Below are 19,656 nucleotides of genomic sequence, written 5' to 3'. Positions count from 1 at the left end.
AATGGACTTTTCAGCCGCTGCCAATGTCGAACACATTTCCACATAGTCGCCTAGGACAATAGGGAATTCAATGGATAGCTTCCCCTTCCTCTTTTGAATCTTGTCATAGGTGGTCAATTGCCTAGTGAGCTCCAGCAACACTATTTTGTTCATTGGATACCTTGGTAGCTTGTGCGGCTAAAAGGAAAACCCTTGGATCCAGATGTAAGTAAACTTTGAAAACTAAATGTACCAGGCTCCAAATTTTTGTATCGGCGCTCTGGCTTTTGGCAACAACCTCGTGTGGAGTTCACCTTGCAATTATCTAGTTAAGTACATTGTGAAAGTATCATTCACCAACTTGAAAGAATTAGTGTTGTACAGGTGCAATTGGGGATAGCAATCGTGGACTTTCAACTATCTTGGCCCACATCCCATGGGCCCCTTTCCTGGCAGGCCGTCGAATTTACCCATCCTTGCCAATGAATAAATCACATACAAGCTCATGTAAAAGGATTGGGTTTGTTTCTGCTTCAAATTCTTCAATTGCTCATGCAAGTATTGGCTGATCAATCTTGCCCAATCCACTATGCCGTTGGCATTCATAACTTTGCCGATGAAGAAGAACATCTAGGTTTCAAATGTTAAGGCATGTGGACATCCCATAATCCTACTCAGCATCATCACGAGGTCGGCATATTCTTGCTTGAAGTCAAAATTGATGATCTTCTCAGGCATTTTTGTAATATGAGGCCTTGACTTCACCATCCAAGTTTTGTTAAAAACTGTTATCACTTGAACCTGCACCCTATCTTGCTAAGCTCTCAACTCAGCAGACTTGTGACACATGGGAACTCTCCTAGGCCTATGGGTTGCCTAATAGTTGGAGTGAACCTCCAGAGAAAGTTGGTTCTTAACTGGTTATCACCTAATTCTGACTATCCTAATGATTTTTTGAGGAAAGAGAAGGGGAACATGAAAAATGAACTTACTGCCTAACAGGTGATGCACCAAACTGAGTGTCTTGAGGAAGAAAAACAACAAACAACAAACAATAATCTCAGCACATCTTTCAACACCCGCTTCATATATTGTTGCTGCCCTATCTTTGGTTTTGTATGTCATGGAATGGAATGCCAAAATTCCAAATGTTTCTCCAATTGCCCCTGTGGTCAAGTTGGCTAGAAGCTTGCCGTTTGACGTTAGAATTGCTCTTCTTTCAGGATTATAATGCTTTGCACATTCTAAGATTAGCTCTAAGCATTGGACGGTTGGAGGGAAACCATCAGCTGAGACGATTCCGCTCTTAACAAATTTGACAGCAGTGGGTGATGAAGCGCATCCAACTGTTCCAAAAATCCTGTTCCTGAAAGCTCCCAATTGGAAAGTCTCTAAGTTGGTATCACTGATTTCCTTCCACTTAGAAATAACCTTGGATTCTGGAAGGAATCCTTTCATCTCGTTCTTAATCTGCACCTCTTAGGAAGTAGTCGCAGCCTTGCTAGATTCCACCATTCCTACAAAACAAAATAAATTAACATTAAAATCATGATAGGCATTTAAATAAAATAATGGAGAAGAAATTCCAGCATGTAAATTCCTAATGCGGAATAAAATAGAACCTCCGCGAACAAGAACTTCTGGAAAATAAATAAATTCTCCGAATCTGATTTTTCTCCACCTCTCTCTGACTTCAAATTTCTCCAAAACCTGCATGAGAAATGAATTGTGATTCATCGTTTAAATAGAATTTCTCTACCAAATTGCTAAGTTGGCGAGAGGTTAAACTTAGCAGCTGCATTTAAAATGCGTCATACTTTCCTCGACAACTCGACATGCAAACAGGTCCTGCCATTATCGTTGAGTTCAAAAATGAAAATTTCCATAATTCCTTAAGTCATGCGTCATAAATTTGGAATATTCCCTTTTGCATGTTGCCAACTCGTTGATTGTGAAAATCTTTCCATTTTGTATTCAAAAGGATTATTTGAAAGATTTCCCTTTCCACTTAGAATTTTGACGAATTTATCCATCTAGAAAGAAATCATGTTCGTTTGGATTTTGGAGAGGAAATTTTTGGAGAGAAAAAAAATTATCCTTGAAGATTTTTTTGTGTTTTTGAATTCATCTTGTTCGAAGGGAGATTTTTTATCAATTTGTCACTTTTCCTATTTTTTAGGATTTTTTTCCATTTTGAGCTCCGGAATTCAAGATAGAGAAAAGTTCTCTCTTGACCAATTTTTACCTATGCCTTTAAATTTCTTCATCCTGGGCGAAATTTCCATCCTTGAGAGGAATTCCTACCATGGAGGCATATTCATCCTCTACCTCTGCCTAGCGCTCCTTATCCATCATGAGTGCCATTTTCATGTTGTAGAGGAATTTTGGTTATCTTGATTTTTCCTCCTAAATGCCCATTTAGCACTCTAGTACTTGACTTGGGTGGAATTTTGATGTCCTGCAAGAATTTTGTCTTGGAGGTAAGATTCCTCCTGAACCTCTGTTTAGCGCTCTCCATCAAGACTTGGGCGTTGGAATCATAGTATGTAGAAATTTGGGGTTGGGAGGAAAATTCCTCCACAACCCCAATCTAGCACTCTACTCCCTTGCATGGGCGCCAAAACCATGGTGTCAAGGATTTCTACCTTAGGAGGAAAATTCATCCACGATGTCTCTTTGGCACTCATCCTCCTAGACTAGGCGCTAAAAGCATGGTGTGAAGGATTTTTGGAGTTGAGGGAAAATTCCTCCATGACTCCATTTTGGCGCGTTGACCCTATCCTTGGGCGCTAATCATACCATGCGGAGGGTTTTTTCATTTTCTTGCTTTTCCTCCATGACGTCACTTTGGCACCTTCTTTTGACATGGATGCCATTTTTGCCAAGATAACAGATTTTCTTGACTTTGTTCCCCGACTTAGCTATTTTTTACCTCAAAATCGAGATGCTTGCCTTGAAAATTTTCATGCCTTTCCATTTCAAGAAGGATATCCACACACAGCCAATTCTCTAACCACTTGTTTGCTTTTTCAACTTTTCGGATTTAGCCATGGATTTTTAGGAAGGCTCTGTCTTCAATGTTGGGACCTCTACCTATGATGGACCTGCCAAAAATATACTTGCTAAAAATAGTAAGTGCTTCAAGATGTCAAAATTAGGGCAAACCGGGGTAGGATGACACTAATAATAGAAACTGCTAAAAATAGTAAGTTTGATTTTTGGCAAAATAAAGACAATCCAGGAGGTAACAAAATTTTCTACAAATAAAAAGTTGCTCAAAATTCGCTCAAATTTCACAGGTAGCTTCCTTTAAGGGTCCCAATTTCATCACAACACTCAGTTTTTCCAAAACCCTAAGGAAAAGACCTCAAATCTAAGTCTGAAGGGCAAAAACAATAAAATAAACCAAACGAGGTCGAGACAGCGAAATTTACTCAAACGACTTGCAAACTTGATCATATTCACCCAAAACAATTGCAAACTAAGGAGACCGAAGAGACTGCTATGAAAAGACAAAGAGGGCCTAAAAAGTAGGGGGTCCCCATTTGAAATGGGGTGATGTGTGATTAGGTCACAACAAGCAGGACCAAGATGGTTTCATAGAAACAATTCTTGGACACTTGGAGGAAGTTTCGCAAGAATAGGTACACATGGAAGTTCAGGATCAGCCAACAGTCGCTCTAGACTGGTTGAGGGAAACAAAGAGGAAAGAGCCGAAAGAAGAAATGGATCCTGCACAGGAATTGGAAAAAATTTTGAGCAGAATGGACAAACCAACAAAGAAAAAGGCTGTCAAGAAGTTTTCAAAGATTTCAAGGGACAAGTTAGGATCCAAAACATTGCATTTGGTTGAGCCTAGGGTAGATAAAGATAGAAGTGAAATCACACCTGATGAGTATGTGATCAAAGAAGTCAATCTAAGGCGTGCTTCCACTGCACAGGTGGTGGAAGATTTTGATGAATCTTCCTTAGCATTGAAGGAGCAAATGAAAAAGATGAAAGAAAAGATTAAGAGGCTAAAGAGTGAAAATAGGGCTTTATGTGAATATGTTCGGAGTTTTAAGCATCCTCTCAAAGAGGAAGATCCATTCTTTGTACTTCCCTCCTCTCTTCCTAAGGAATTTATTAATGGCACTGAAGAAGTCAGGAAAAGAGCTCAATGCTTTAAGGAGTGGGTGGAAGATGTCTTCACTTCAGCCAAAAAATTCATCAAAGACTTGGCTCAGTTCCAGTGGAAGACTCAAGCTATCTTGAACAGGCTGGAGACTGCGGATAGTTCATGGGAAGATGTGCACATTTACCAAGACCTAAGTGTTCCGCGACTTAGAGCATTAATGGTGATTCCCAAGCAGATGTTGATTGATGGGAAGGTTGTCCAGGACAACGAAGTTTATGACTTCGTGTGGTGGTTTTATGTCGTCTGCACTGGAAAGGAATCTTTTGAAAGATTCAGCAAGGAGTCTACATCTTTGAGGGACTTAGTCAAGAAAATACAAGAAGTCCTCAACGCAGTTGAGGCATTATTTGCTAGAAGGTTGACTAAGGATGAGTTGACAGTTGATTTCCTGAAGGGTAGGCTACATGAATATTTCTTTGCAAAATCATTTTCCAAGGCACATCTGGAAAATGTTTCCTTGTTCTCCAACACGATGCAAAAGAATCAGGAGGTAGTGGCAGAGTGGGAGAAGTTTTTCTCCAAGTGCGAAGAAGATATTTCCTAGCTGGAATTCTAGATGGAGAATGTGCCAAGTGTCTCCATAGGAGAATTGGAGGCCATCGTTGCTAGATTCATTGCATTTTCCATTAATGAGCGAGACAGTGGTCGTCCAATTCTGGATGAGAATCTTTTGACCACATGAAGTGGTGGAGCATTCATTGCTAGGAATATTTGACCAAGGTAGCGGCTAATTGATTACATGGCAGCCGTCATATGAGATAGTAGAGAATCTTTTGCATGCAACTGATTTTGGAGATGGTGCATTTCATGCACAATGCACGGTTCTAGCTTGATGGGGCATTTATTACACATTGGGCGAATTTGAAAGAAGTGCATTTAATGCACAATGGACACCATTTTTAGTAGGAATGTAATTAATTGATAATGGGCATAGTGCATTATTAATATTTTTTTGACTATGGCATCATAAACTTGGAACCTTTTGGGTCAAATCCTAATTAGGGTTTGCATGTAATCAAAGTTGGAAGCCTATTTAAGGGGGTGACCCCTTAATTTGTAAAAGGGAGGAGATTGTACGAAATTGTTGCGATAAGCTATTTAAGTAATAAATTGTGATACATTGTCCTCTAATGGTGTACACTTGTGTTATTTCTTAGCTTGCATGGTTTCACTTTCCTCACTTAGAGTAGATTTATTTCAAGCATTTAGATGAACAAGGTTGATTGCAATGTTTTAAGGTGACGATCGATTGCTCATACCTTTTGTTGATAGATGATTTTTATCAACAGTGCAAGATTGGACAGAGCTATTTTCATGTGTATGCTTAACCTGAATTGTAGGAAAAACATTGTTCTCTAATGGTGTTTATCAGCAGTTTAGAATCGTTTGAACACAACCTTTGAAGATTGCACCAGTTTTATGTAGTTGTCTACTAGTGGCAAAGTAAAGTGTGGTAGATGTCATTCAAAGCATTGCTATCTAATGAGTTCTTAGTTTTAGAATAGCTTTTCTAAACCCTTTACCATTTTACTTTCAGCATTATTCAATTGAAAAGTCCCAAAAAAGAGCCATTCATAGACAAATCATCTACCAAAAAAATCTCCTTGAAAGTTTAGAAATTCGTTAAAATCTTCTTCAAGTGTGCGTAAGTCCCCTTGGATTACCAACAACATCAACCACACGAGCCTATATCCATATAAAGTTGCTAGTACGCAGTTGGAAACTTGGAGTCATCGTATGATCTTCCTGCAATCTTAGCATACATTTGACTTTGATCAAGAGAGGATATGGTAGCCATTGGGAAACTTTATTCTGTGTTGGGCGTGGTCACAAAACACACGTCATCAAGTCCCTCTATGCTTAGAATCATTTCTATTGCTTCAATCCTATTAAGGAAAATTTGGTAGCAAATCCTTAGCATGGTAGTTCCTTTTCCCTGCTTATTAAGACAGTTGATTATGGCTTACTGGTTGTCCTTGATTACATGGAGGTTGTTTAGCAGCAGATTGAAGAATTCCTAATGGTAATTATTGAGTTCCACAACTCTTATGAATCCTTGGAGAGAACCATATATGTTTGCAAGGGAAAAGTGTATTGTAGTTTCTTTTCAAGTGGATTGTTTGGCTATAGTGTTTTCAGCACCAGCAGTTTGTTTATAATTGGCATTTGAAACTGTGGAATTTGCTGGTTGGGCACATAGCATGAAATGTCTGCCAATTTTCAGTAGTGTAGTGTTGTAAACGGTATGTTCAACAGTTGGAGAAGCTAGCAGCAAGGAATAAACTCTTGGTGGGGAGATAAGATTTGGGAAGCCATTTTTCTAAGAGATATGATCAACGGGAGTAAATCCAGGACTGTAGACATTCAGATTCTTTTAGGTTTGGTGTTCAGTGCAGCAAAACCATCCGAGAGGATTCAGCCACATTATATATTGGAATCTCTTCAGCTTTGCATTTCTCATCCAGAATGATGGTGACAGGGCAGTCATATTCTGAAGTTTTGCATTCTTTTTCTTTTGTACTCATATTAATTATGCTTCCTTGAACAACAGACAACTTCCTCTTTCTTGTAGATGTCTGCAATTCTTCTTTCTAGCATTTATCTGCAAAGGTTACTGTTGTCATTTTATGACACCCTTGGTCCATCAGTGAGAACCGATCAGAGATATGTTCCATGGACCAGCGCTGCCCAGTTGATCAAGGAGAATAGCAGTGAAATCATGGTTTGAAGTGTTGCCTTGTCGAAAGTTCCTTGGCACTCTCTTTCTCTTCTCCGAAACTCCAGAACCCCGAGGTTGCGAGTTTATTTGCCTTAGCTTCTTTCTTTCCTACTCCGGAACTCTGGAACTCCAAGTTTCCGAAGTTCCCTTCCTTCCCTTAGCTTTTCTTTTGTTCTCCTCCCCCGGAACCCCCAGGTTCCGAAGTTCCTAAGTCTTCAACCCCAGAACTCCGGAACCCCCAGGTACCAAAGTTCTTAGTTCCTCAACCCCGGAACTCCGGAACCCCCAAGTTCCGAAGTTCCTGTTCTCCTCCCCCAAAACCCTCAGGTTCCCAAGTTCCTTGTCCAACTACGGTGACTCCGGTCTCTGAAGTTCCCCTTCTCTCTTTAACCCTTTCCCTCTCTATCCCGAAACTCCGAAACCCCGAGGTTCCGAAGTTCCTTTGAGCAGTTCCCCGGAACTCCGGAACACCAAGGTTCCAAAGTTCCTCCCCCCTTTGCCTTCTCTCCCTAGTTCCTTTCCTAGCCCTCCTTCCTCCTATCCCGAAACTTCGGAACCCCGAGGTTCTGAATTTCCTTGCTCCTTCCCTTGTCTTCCTCACTTCGAGAGTCCGGTCTCCGAAGTCTTCCAAGCCTACTTCCGACTTGCAACACTTCTGGATGGCGTGATCGACATTCAAGGCTTTAAATGCTCCGACAGTTTTGGTGACTTATGCACTTTTTTTTGTGGAGCCACAAGGGTGCATTTAATGCTTTTGGCAAGATTGCCATCAAGGGAGGTACGGGGCCATGCTTGGTGACTTATGTCATGCCTGACTTTGGAAGATTATTCAATCCACCTTCTCAGGATTGCCCTTTGTGGGTATGGCTAGGTTGCTTGCATGTACAAGTCAAGTGCATGCACTTCCCTGCACTTCTAGACTGACATGCAGGGGTCATGATCACCCTTGTGACCATTTTCTATATAATGGCTTTTAAGCCTCATTGTGAAGGGTTCTCTCCCTGTTGCCTTGAGCTTTCTTATGCTCTTCTCTTCTCTTGAAGACTTGTAAATTTTTGCATTTCTGCAACTATAAGATTGGCTTTTGGCCTTATGATTAATTGAAAATCACATTCTTGCCTCTTTTCAACTTATGTATGTTGTGTATGCTTTCTTACCTCCATCATAGGTGTATGTCTTGTAGTTTTTTCTCTTCATATATGCTGTGTTAACTGGTTTTTCTGAGTGTGACTTGTGGGAATCCTTCTCCCCTCTTGGCATTCAGTGAATTCTAACCTTCATATATGCATTGGGGTCACTCATACAACTGAAAAGTTGTGCACCTTCAGGGTGTTTCAGTTAATTTACTTGTGTCATTTCGGTACGGAGAGAAACAATCTCTTCTCGGTGCATCACCTCCTTTTATTTGAAGCATTTTCTCTTCTCTTTTCCTCTACAAGTTGTTAGGATAGACTTAGGAGTTAGTTTTGAAGTGTTGATTTGGTTCAACACCTGCACCTAGATAGATAAGGAAGCCGGCCTTCTCCGGAGATTCAACCCCCCTGCACAAGGTCCCACACTTCGAGGTTGTTTCCATGTTTCACAAGGTTGTTGAGTTGATAGCTTAGCAAGAGTGCAAGCTTTTGTGATAACAGTTACCACTTCCCTTGAGACACTTGTATTAGCTCTAAGGGAGAGCCATTTATGGATTTGGTTGAGCCTTAAGATCCTCCTAATTTTCATGATAGTGGCAATTCTAGCTCCTTGAAAAGAGATTATTTCTGAATGAACATTTGAAACTGCTGCAATAAGAGCAAAGAACTCATCTGTTCACCTAGCGCATTTTAGAGAAGCAAAATGTTGCTAGTTATTTTCTCTATTGAAAAACCATTTATATATGGTAGGTATCATCAGCTAGAGATCATTTGCATTAACACCTGATTTGGTGGTGTAATGTCCCCTTCTCGGACGTAGTTAGCTGTTGATTCGCATTAACCTATTCTTGGGTTCCCATAGGCTAATTGGTGGTGGTTAAGGGACTCCAGCATTCTTGGAAAGATAGAGATCAATTTTCTTGGCTTCCAGCAGCAGTGTGGTAATCAATTGGTGTACTACTTAGTGGTAAAACTCTTTGTAGCATTTTTGGCCTTCTGGATTGTTCTCCACAGGTCTTGGAGGACATTGCTATTTTGAGTAAGTCCTTGATTTAGCATCCAACATCATCCTTCAACACTAGTATTTTGTCAGCATGATTGGTTTTTTTTCAGTGCCTTGGCGGTACTTTCCACAGTATGATTGGGATAATTTTAATTATTACACTAAAGTTATAAAGTAATGTTATATATTTACTTTAGTGTTTTAATTTTAATAAAATGATGTTTTGTCCCTTCTAAGTTGGACCTCGAAGGGAAAGGGGGAATTGGACTTAAGTTATTTTTTATTTGTAGAAAAGCTTTGGAGGGAAATGATTTTTTTTTAAATTCAAATTGCTCTTTTTTCCCTCCAACTCTATATAAGGGGATTTTGGCTCTCATTTGCATCATTCAGAGTTAAAAACATACCAAGATGCTATCGGAGTGAATGAAGACTTCTTCTAGGAGTTGATCGAGGACAAAAACCCTCGTCACTAATCACTAGTTTTGGTAGTGAAAGATCCATCTTAGCTGGTTTAATGATTTCACATAGGAATCACACTAATTTTCATGGAGTTTGGAAATTCAGGGTTTCAAAAAAACAGTAGAGATTTTTAGTGTTAATTAACTGCAGGTTAAGCATTTCTTTGGGTGTCATTTTAGCAATCTATGCTATGCTTTTTGGAGTGAGTTTGCTGGTTGGCTTGGGCTGGCCATACATCTCCATGAGGAGGTCATACCCCTTCATTTGAGACAACTAGGGCAGAAACGTGAGGTTAATGATTATGGGTAATGTTGCAAAGACATTCTAAGAACTAGACGACCCCTTTGCAAGTGATTTTCCTGAGTTCTTTGCAGTGTTTGATTTATTGGAAGGATCCATACACATCAGCATAGACTGCACAGATTGTTGAGGCATAGCGTGAGGCAGTTCGAGGAGAAGTACTGGAAATTTAGGGCATCCTTCACCTCCCAAAGTGGCGTCTAGCCATTGGTGGTAGTCACAGCTATTTGCATTGAAGAATGAAAGTGGTTTTGTGGAGTTATGCATTTTCTAAGTCTTGTTGCACCCGCTTTTAGCCACCAACAGCAGGGTATTATAACTGTAATTTAATTTTCAGACCCTTAGTTTGGCGTCCAATGCTGGTTGAGGATTTATTTAAGGCCTGAGCAGTTTAGAAGAGTTTCTTATTGATGGAGTAGATTAAGCCTATCACTTCAGCTGGGAGGCTTGTTCATGGCGATGTAATACCTGTTTGGAATTCATTGTCTACACTTATAAACTATTACAGCAGGTCTGTAACTGGTCTGTAATGCATCTATTTTCTGGGTATTTAAATGTTTTTAGTTGAATGCTCAGTCAGTGCTTTAGAGTACTTTCTTTAGATGTATTTTGCTTCAAAATTTGTAACAGCAGAGGTTAATTTGACTGAAAACATAATAGCAAATTTGTAACAGCAGAAGTTCACTTAATGCAAAAACCTATCAGAGGTTGTGAAAGAAAACTCTCATACTCACATGCTCATTGCTTGAATTCTTGTGGCTTCATTGGCAAAAAATTCTAAAATAAAGTAAGGGGGTGTTTTTTACAGGCGGGGTGTGCGTGTGTATGCCATCCCCTGCCCCTTCTGTATTGGCATGCATTGCCATGAGATGAGCAAAGGATGCCCTCAAAGACTACTGTCAGATCTGATTGTGTGCAATGTTTTCCCATCAACATTTCGGATCACACTCTGCGATCCATCGTCAGGAAGTTAGATAGCTAAAGAACAGAAAAAATGATTAGTTGCAGTCCCAAATAGATTAAAAAGAGAGAAGGGAAAGAAAGGTTGGGTGGGGGGAGGAAAGGTTGCTCGTGGAACAAGATGAAGGAAAAGGTAAAAAATTGCAAAAGAATTTTCCTTTATATAAACATACCTCAACATATGTTTATAATTATATATAAATATGATATAAATTAAGCAAAAAGTATAAAATGTTACATGTACATATAACTCAATTATTTATTTATATATATATGAACAAAGAAAACTCTTATATTTATTAATTCAAATAATCTAATGATAAATAATTTATTTATGTATTGCTGTTTTATTTCAGTGCATTATTATTTTGTCATGTATCATATCTATGGGTTGGATGCCCACACAAAGCAATAAATCAAGATCAAACAAGAGCAGTGAGCTTATCAGAGTGATTATCTTATCAAGGTGTTTAATTCATGTCTTACCAAGCTTTCAGATCTAAGAGTTGTGAAAGAACACCTCCTGGATCACCATTAATTATAGATGCAAGTGAACCATCTGGATCTGTCTCAGAGAATGGATTTGTTGAGACAAATCGTTTCAATGCTAACCTAACCCCTTCAGTGCTTAATTCTTTGCACCACTTCTTGTCTGGCTTCCATGTGGTTTTTGTAGCAGTTTCATAAACCTGTGGAAACATGTGTTAATAACTTAAGAGTATCATAAGAGTGTATTGGATGAAATCAACCAGGACAAAACATATTGAAATGTTGCACTAAAACAGGAATCGTCATCTTTGTAGTAATATCTGCTGACCTGCAACCCTGATATACGGAAACCTAGAAGAGCAGAAGTGGTTTCTCTATCTTTATCTCTGCACCGAATTAATTATTCTTGAAATTCATGTTGTAAGTTCAAAAAATCTAAAACTACGGACAAAGAAATATTCAAATAATATGGACATTAAATTGCTCAACGATGGAAATTATGATTTTCCTCAAGTTTCCAGAAGCATAAGTATGTTTCAATAAAATTACAAGCACTTCTTGATATACTCGTCAGTTGCCCCAGGATACCATGTTCGTGACCCCATCTACAAATACCATACAGCTGGATCAGAATAATGGTAATATACACATCAGTTTACAGGATTCAACAAATTGCATAGACAAAGACAAAGCCATTTAGGAATCATCCATCCAATCACTTACTGTACTCTATAATAGAGAGACTAGAAGTACCTTGATATCAATCACAGAAGGATGAGGAAAATGATAGGTCAAGTCTTCAATTACAGCATACTGTTCTGGCATGTTAAGGAAATTAAAATTCTTCTTATCAAAATTTTCCATCCTTTGCAAATATAATTTGAGCCAGACTTCTCAATTTCCACCACAGAGACCTACTATATAAATAATATTTTTCCTATTAACTGAGATAACACAACCCTTTTCATACAAACAACATCATCATTGTCATTGAACTAAATCTCAGTCTAAAAGTATAATATTGTGGAAAATCTTAAGTCTTATCCCAACAGGACAACAGTATGCATATGTTCAAAAGGCACATTACCTAAGTGAATAAATAGTAGCTTCCCATTTTGAAGATTGTAAATGGTCAAAACTTCCTTTTCTTAAAATATATGAAACCTAAGCTAATTTTTAAGAGGTTCAAAAATAATGTGATGCATATTGACATCAATTTACTTCTCCATGTACTTACGAAATATCTGCTTCCCAAATGTTCAAAGCACTTTTCATGCTAGATTGGCATATTTATAGTTCCAATTTGTTCCTTATCTAAGGTTAACATCATTTAGGCTCTTTGCAACTTCCTCTTGTTCTATAATTTTCTTATTTACCAGCATATCCATTCATGTCATTGAGCATTTCAAATATTTGGAAATATACTATAGTTGGCATAAACTGCTTATTGTTATATTGATAATATTTGCTATCTGCCAAAGTATTAATTATTTGTAATTCTTTTAGAGCCTCTGGATTAGATTGTGTGCCAAGAGAATTATAATATGGATTGTGGAAATCTGATAGCATTAATTATTTGTAGTAAGTGGGTTGTCACTGTCGGTTACTTATGTGTCAGTTGGTTGACAGTGGTGTACCCCTCGGCAACCGTCTGGTTCTTTAAATATGTCGTGTACTACCAAGGAAGGTAGTAGGGAATAGTCGAGTCAATTGTAATCCTTGGCCAACCATCTCTTGTCTTCTTCTCTGTAACAATTGCATGTGCGAATAAAGATATATTTTACTGCCATGTCTGGTATGCATTATCATTGTATTATTATTTCATGTACTCGTTAATTTATGTTTACTTCTAGTAGTTTGAAAAACACACCATAGGGAGTAAACGTTTTGGCGTCGTTGCCCTAAGAGAAATCAGGTCAGCCTTGAGTGATTCATGTCCATAGACCCCAATAAAGGTGAGAAAAGGCCAAAGGTGGTCAAGACCAAGTGATTAGGTGATTCACTGACCCTCGACTGGAGGGAGCACAGTGACGAGTCACAATCTGGAAGTACCCGAAGTATTGGGACACTAGAGGTGGACGTGTACAAGACTCATGTGTGGCTGAGAGTGCAAGGAAAGCACCAGAGCGTGGCGGTTAGAATAGTCCACCCAGGTCCGGCACACCTAGAAGTACCTGGAGTATTGGGGACACTGGAGGTGGACATGTAGAGGACGTGTGCATGGCCGAGAGTGCAAGGAAAGCACTAGAACGTAGTAGTCGAAACAATCCCCCACGTCCGGCACACAAGGGGGTAAGCAGGTGAGAAACCAATATGCGGGAATTTGTCCCTCGTCGAGGAACCGAGAATAAGGGGGCTTGAGCCAAAGACTCCTTCAGTACCTTTTGAGTGAAAACAATGATGAACACCCAGGAGAAGCAAAAACTCCCTACATTTACAAGGGATGGATTGGAGGATCTTGTACGACATTGTAAGACATGTATAACGATATGGGAGGCGAGTGGCCAAGATGACCACAATTATTGGCTGAAGGCATTTCCCGCCACCCTTCAAGGAATTGCTATTGATTGGTACACAAACCTAGATGCTAAGGACAAGGCTGGGTGGATTGAATTGAAGAAGGCATTCGAAGAGTTCAAACTCCTGCGGGATGACAACAAGATCGTGGTTGAAATCTATAATACCAAGAAAGGGAAAAATGAGAGTGTACGCGCTTACAACCTTAGGCTCAAAGAACTATTAAACAAGATGGAGAGCCAACCAACTGATGGGTTGAAGAAGAGGTGGTTCACTAAGGGATTGATACCCTCATTGCACAAGAAGATGAAAGTAGTGCCTCCGTCCTCATACGCTGATGCTTACAATCGGGCGATGGACATTGATAGTGAAAACAAAACCTCCTCCCAAGGGAAGAGGAAGACTAACAATGACGAGAGCACCGCAGGTAGCAATGACAGAATCCAAAACCATACGAGCGCTTCGACGAGATATGTTGAGAATGATGAAAGAATTGAAGGTCAAGAAAGGAACCAATAATGAAAGTAATGAACTATGGTGTACTGAATGAAAAAGCGAGGGGCACACGAAAGGTAATTGTCCTAGAAATATGTTTTGTGAGATTTGCCAAGTGATAGAGCATTAAATCAAGAAGTGCCCATACAATTTGAAGACGAGAAGTACACAAGTACTCTTCAGATAGGGAGAGTCCACTCCATCAGAACCACATAATGCATTGCTAGGCAGTTATCGAGGGCGAAATCAAATACAATACGACTCCAAAGGACTTCCTAGCATACAATGCAGATAGTGTAGTGAATGGGGACATTTTGCGAAAGACTTCCAGAATAAGAAAGACAACATACAACTATTGTGCAAATGGTGTGGTCCCAGGAATCATGAAGACACCAACTGCCCAAAGAAAAAGGGTATTAATATGCTAGATGTAGAGGAACAAGATGAGGTAGTTCTAGCAATCAAGAGAGCACAGAGGAAGAAGGCGATGTACCCAGACGCTTGTACGGAGAAGGAACAACTTCGAGAAGCCAAAGCCGAAGTAGAACAAGTGTTGGCAAAGGAACAAGTAACCTCCAATGGAAGTGCGGGTACGTCACTGGCAAATGGAGGACTACGATGTATTTTCACCAACATGTAATTTTCTTGAAGCTTCAACTCTTGGTGAAGAGCAACCAATGAAAGCATATAAAGTTATGAAGGATACATCTGACAGTACGAAAAGCAGAATATGTAATGTGGAGTGTATAGGTACTTATGAAGGAAAATCAACATCACAAGAAATTTATGGAGAAACTCATACTCCCAACTTCCTTGTACGGCAATTTCAGGTTGCACCCATACGGCAGTTTCATTTTGCACCTGTACGGCGACATTGTGTATGACATCTTGCACCCATACGGACTCCTTACTTTTTTGTGCCATGGCAGCTTGTTTCTAGTCTAGTCTAGTCTGTAATTAAATTGATTAAAATCAAAATTGAATTGCATACATGCCTTTTCACTTGCTAACTAGGAAGAAACCCTAATTGTGCAAACTCAACTTGATTGTGATTTGAATTCTTTGCTTCAAGGTGATTGACAGTTAACTCATGGGATGAATTTAATGGACTCAATCATTTTATTTGACACTAAGTTTGAATAGGACGTGAACTAAGGAGGACTGGCTTCCAGTTCAACTACATGAGATGAATATTATGAATCATCCATATTTACAGCTTAAATTTTCACAAGAAAAAATCTAACATAAGCTAACTAACTAAACAAAAAAGTGTATACATGTTATACACCAACACACAGGAGATGTATGAATCGATACAATTATGAAAAATAAACTTAGTGAGCCATTGATGTAGGTATGACTTCTACAAGTTTGATTGATACAGTGTACTTACACTCTAACTTCTTTATGACTACAGAATTTGTGTAATTCCAGCAAAAAATAATGCATGAACTATTAGACAACTCAAGCTCACCAATTTTTGTTACGTACTTTCCTTAAAATGGACAGAAAAGTGTCACAGACGCAAGGACAGTAATAAAGTACAGAACTGCTATCCTTTCTTGCAAAGTCGACATTTGAAACCCCAAAAGGCACTTTTTATTAATATTCAGTTCTAATACCCATCTTGATAATAAACTATCAGTCCCAATTGACATAATGGAAAATGGTTTCTGTCATTATAACCTTGTAACCACAAAAAAATAGGACACAGAAATAACAAGTAATTAGTTTGAGGCAGCACAGTTTTGTTTTACTCAGTAGTAAGGCCTGATAAAAGAGATTTACAGAATTAATGAACCAGGGCTCATATTTGTCATTCAGATGTACTCATTTATGGGTTCTTGATAAGTCTGAAATCATAAAATATTAACCATTGTCCTCATTCGCTAGAGTATATCCTAGAAAACATTATCATTAAGAACTTTTACTTGAAAATGCATTTAAATCATTTGCAGTTAACTCGTGTCTGGATATCACACATCCCAGTCTCATCAGAAGTTTGAACAGATGTTGTGCCATAGAACCTTGGAAAGAGATCTTGCACGATGGGTGGTATTGTTTGATCTGCCCAAAACTTCTTATAGAATTCAACTTCATTTTGTCCTCTTTGATTATTTTGTAAAGGCTTGTAAAATCGGCCTGCTTTGTCTACAAGAGGTCCTATATTTCCTCCTGCCAGCAGAATATATCAAGTATTTATATACTGAATCATATAAGGCATAAGCAACAATATTGCAGTATCATAATTTTGGAAACAAGTCAAGCATGAAAAATCTAGTGAAAAAAATTGTTTTCCAGATACATAAATGGTACGTGATACATGTATTGCATCTGGTGAGGTTAAAGCAGAATTTTAAAAAACTTGGTGACATATATACATGCAAAAAGATAAAATTTAAATAACAAACAAACGAAAAATCCCAAATCAGTGCCATGGCAGTTATCAAAATGTGTTTGGAATATATATACACCGACAATTTGGATTTCAAAAATTCCATCCTCTTCATTCAATAGAGTTGAATACAGCTTAAAATCAAGATGTGTTTTGATATTCCCATCCTCTTTCATTGAATGAAGTTAGATCAAACTTCTAAAGAAGACATGCTCTAATATTCACATCCTCCAACTCAAATGAAATGCAATTCATTGGTTATAAATTATAACATCATCAAACAAGGAAGTCAAATTACAATCATTAACAAAGTAATATATTTGTAAGTTGGGATCCTCATGTGAAGGTGCTAAGAGTTTGATAAAATTATACAGAGCCTTGAACAAAAATAAATATTGGTAATTATATCATCAACCTCAAGTTATTATATTATAGTTACATCTACTCATAAAAGATAACTTTTTTCAATGAAGAAAATTAGGATCATAAAACTAAAAAGAATTAGAAAATTGCAAGGTGCCCTTATATTTCATATAAAAGGCTTGTGAAATGCTAACCCTTCAAAGTGAAATCTCAAATTTAAGTAATGTCTCTCTTATATAAAAAAACTTTTTAAAAATAAGAAGAGACTTCGATAAATTTGTCTGCAACTATTTTTTAATGAATTTTAATTACAACTTAAAATTGATTATAAATTTGAATTTGGAATAATTCATCAAATTATTTCACACATGAAAATAAAAGGGGAGATTGGCAAAAGGAGACGGAGGAATTGAAAAAAGAAAAATGAAAAAACTAGCAAGAAATTCTAAGAAGAGAACGATCAGAGCTAGCAGCATGAGATGTTAACCTAACTAAACCTTGGAGTTTCTACAAGAATAGCAGATGTGCACAATAAGATAGGATATAATGAAAAAAAAGGAACAAGGAACAAGAAATGAAAGGCTCTGAAAGGACAAAAAAAATGGAAAGAAAGGACAAAAAAGAAGGAACCAGCAAATCAAGACAAGATTTACAAAGAATTCAAAACAACTAAAGAAACCACAAAACTTGCGATTGGGGATGAATCAATAGAACCATAAGTAAGATTTTAAAATATCAGCACACCAATTCAAAGACTCATAGGTTGTCCTACTATAGAAGAATCGGGCATATGGCTAGAGAAACAATGAGGGGATGTAGATATAAGATTGATGGCAGAGGTTTTCTTCCTAGCCATATTTGAGAGGTCAAACTTTGAGGGATGTAGATAGGGTTTTCAAGAGTAAAACTTGGTTTATGAAGAAGGCAGGTTATGTTGAATGTTCTTACACACAAGACAACTGAGGAGGAGGGGGGGGGGGGGGGGGGCGGCGAGGAGGGAAGGGGGGGTGTATGAGCGTATGGGTTGTATGGGTTTTACATACAACTCTAAAAAAATTTCCTTAAATCAGATTCACAGCAACTTAACTTTATCACTTAATCCATAGCATGAAAGAACATGAAAGGCAGAACACATCATACACAATGAAACATCAGATTTGACGTGGAAAACCCTGTTAAGGGAAAAACCACGAAGAATGGTATTCTCAATATATGAACACATGTTAGGGTGACACCAATTAAGATGATTTTTATAAAGAAAGGCTCACTGCCCAGAAGAAAGAAAGGCTTACTGCCCAAATGAAGAAGAATAAAAGAGAGAGAATCCACCATTGATACACTTCTACAACCATAAGATCTGTAGATACCTTCAACTCACTACTTCCAGTAGCTAACTCATGAAAGTCCACACTGCTCAACACCTTTCACCAACTCAAATAACACTTATTAGACAATCAGTGAGATAGATCCTCTTTCACAAATCTTCATCGCATACACATATGCCACGACTCACTTCCTTTCCATTTCACATTTCACACACACACCTCATCCTCAACAAATTGTCCTCTATTTATATCCTCCTTACATATGCAAAATCTCCCAAGGTCGGCTAAGCATCTTAACCGAACACAATTCAAATTAGGTCAGCTCTAAACATTCCCACGGTGGAAAAGAATGTAAAGTGGACCACAACACATCTTAACTGAGACCAAAATAAAAATCACACGCGTTATACAACGATCCATAATCATCAGAGCAATATTGTGAAGTGTAAACACCCGAGATCAGCCAAACCTAGAATAAACACCATCGAACTTTGAAACCATGCTTCTAAAGCCCAAGAACTCGTGCCAACAAAATAGAATGAAGCTAAGGACATTACCAACTTATCTCCAAAACCGCAACACCGAAAACCATAAAGTGGAGAAATGTGGAGCATGCATTTCACATGGAAACATAGTCAAACATTGTGACACACAACTTCCTTAGCATTGCAATCCCAAATCTAGCATCTCTAAACATTACTTAACAACATATCCAAACCGCATGAATAGATGTACAATATAGAAGAATTGCGAAGCAAATCTCTCAACACAATTGCACAGGAAACTCAACATCAACTATACCAACCAGTCACTAATGACAACCAATGCATGTTGACATCAATGACAATACATTAGCAGCTCATTCTACCCAAACTTGCTTGCAACAATCTCCCCCTTTGTCATTGATGACGACACATCAATGACAGCAACAATATCAACAGCTCTCATACCAAATTTTGAATTCTTTTTAATACACTATTCTCCCCCTTCCAGTTACTTTGTTACTCACATTTCCTCTCCAATTTTGCCAATCTTCTCGTTCTCTCCCAACTTCTCATTCTCTTCCCCCTTTGCCATCAAGGACAAAGGCCCAAACACAAAAACTGTTAGCTCATTTTGTTTAGCTCCTCAAAAACTCACAATTGCACTTAGCTCCCCCTAAGAGGAAGCCCCAATCATTAGTCCAAAATAATAATATTCATGAAGTCCACTAGTCTAATGCACCTCTATATGCATTTACTTCAAAAAAGGAGGGGCAATAACCCCCAATTTCTACTGAAGATATTCAAAAATATCCATAGGGAGTGCTTTAGTAAAGATATCAGCAATTTGTTCTTTTGTA

At 38.4% G+C, this 19,656-nt stretch overlaps 1 protein-coding gene across 2 annotated transcripts in view; it reads right to left on the bottom strand.

Annotated features, from left to right (window-relative positions):
• LOC131041704 (inositol polyphosphate multikinase alpha) overlaps positions 1 to 19,656 on the bottom strand; it is a 71,614-nt gene that overhangs the window by 17,914 nt on the left and 34,044 nt on the right. For both annotated transcript variants that reach the window (XM_057974884.2, XM_057974883.2), the window contains 5 exons: positions 16,209 to 16,406; positions 11,973 to 12,034; positions 11,769 to 11,824; positions 11,548 to 11,605; positions 11,217 to 11,419 (listed from right to left, as the gene is read on the bottom strand). In XM_057974884.2, the coding sequence (XP_057830867.1) occupies positions 11,217 to 11,419; positions 11,548 to 11,605; positions 11,769 to 11,824; positions 11,973 to 12,034; positions 16,209 to 16,406 (577 nt within the window). The remainder of the gene's footprint in view (positions 1 to 11,216; positions 11,420 to 11,547; positions 11,606 to 11,768; positions 11,825 to 11,972; positions 12,035 to 16,208; positions 16,407 to 19,656) is intronic.

Source organism: Cryptomeria japonica, chromosome 11 (assembly GCF_030272615.1).
Source record: "Cryptomeria japonica chromosome 11, Sugi_1.0, whole genome shotgun sequence".
In the NCBI taxonomy this organism is placed as follows: Eukaryota; Viridiplantae; Streptophyta; class Pinopsida; order Cupressales; family Cupressaceae; genus Cryptomeria; species Cryptomeria japonica.
This window is presented reverse-complemented; position numbering and strand designations above follow the sequence as displayed.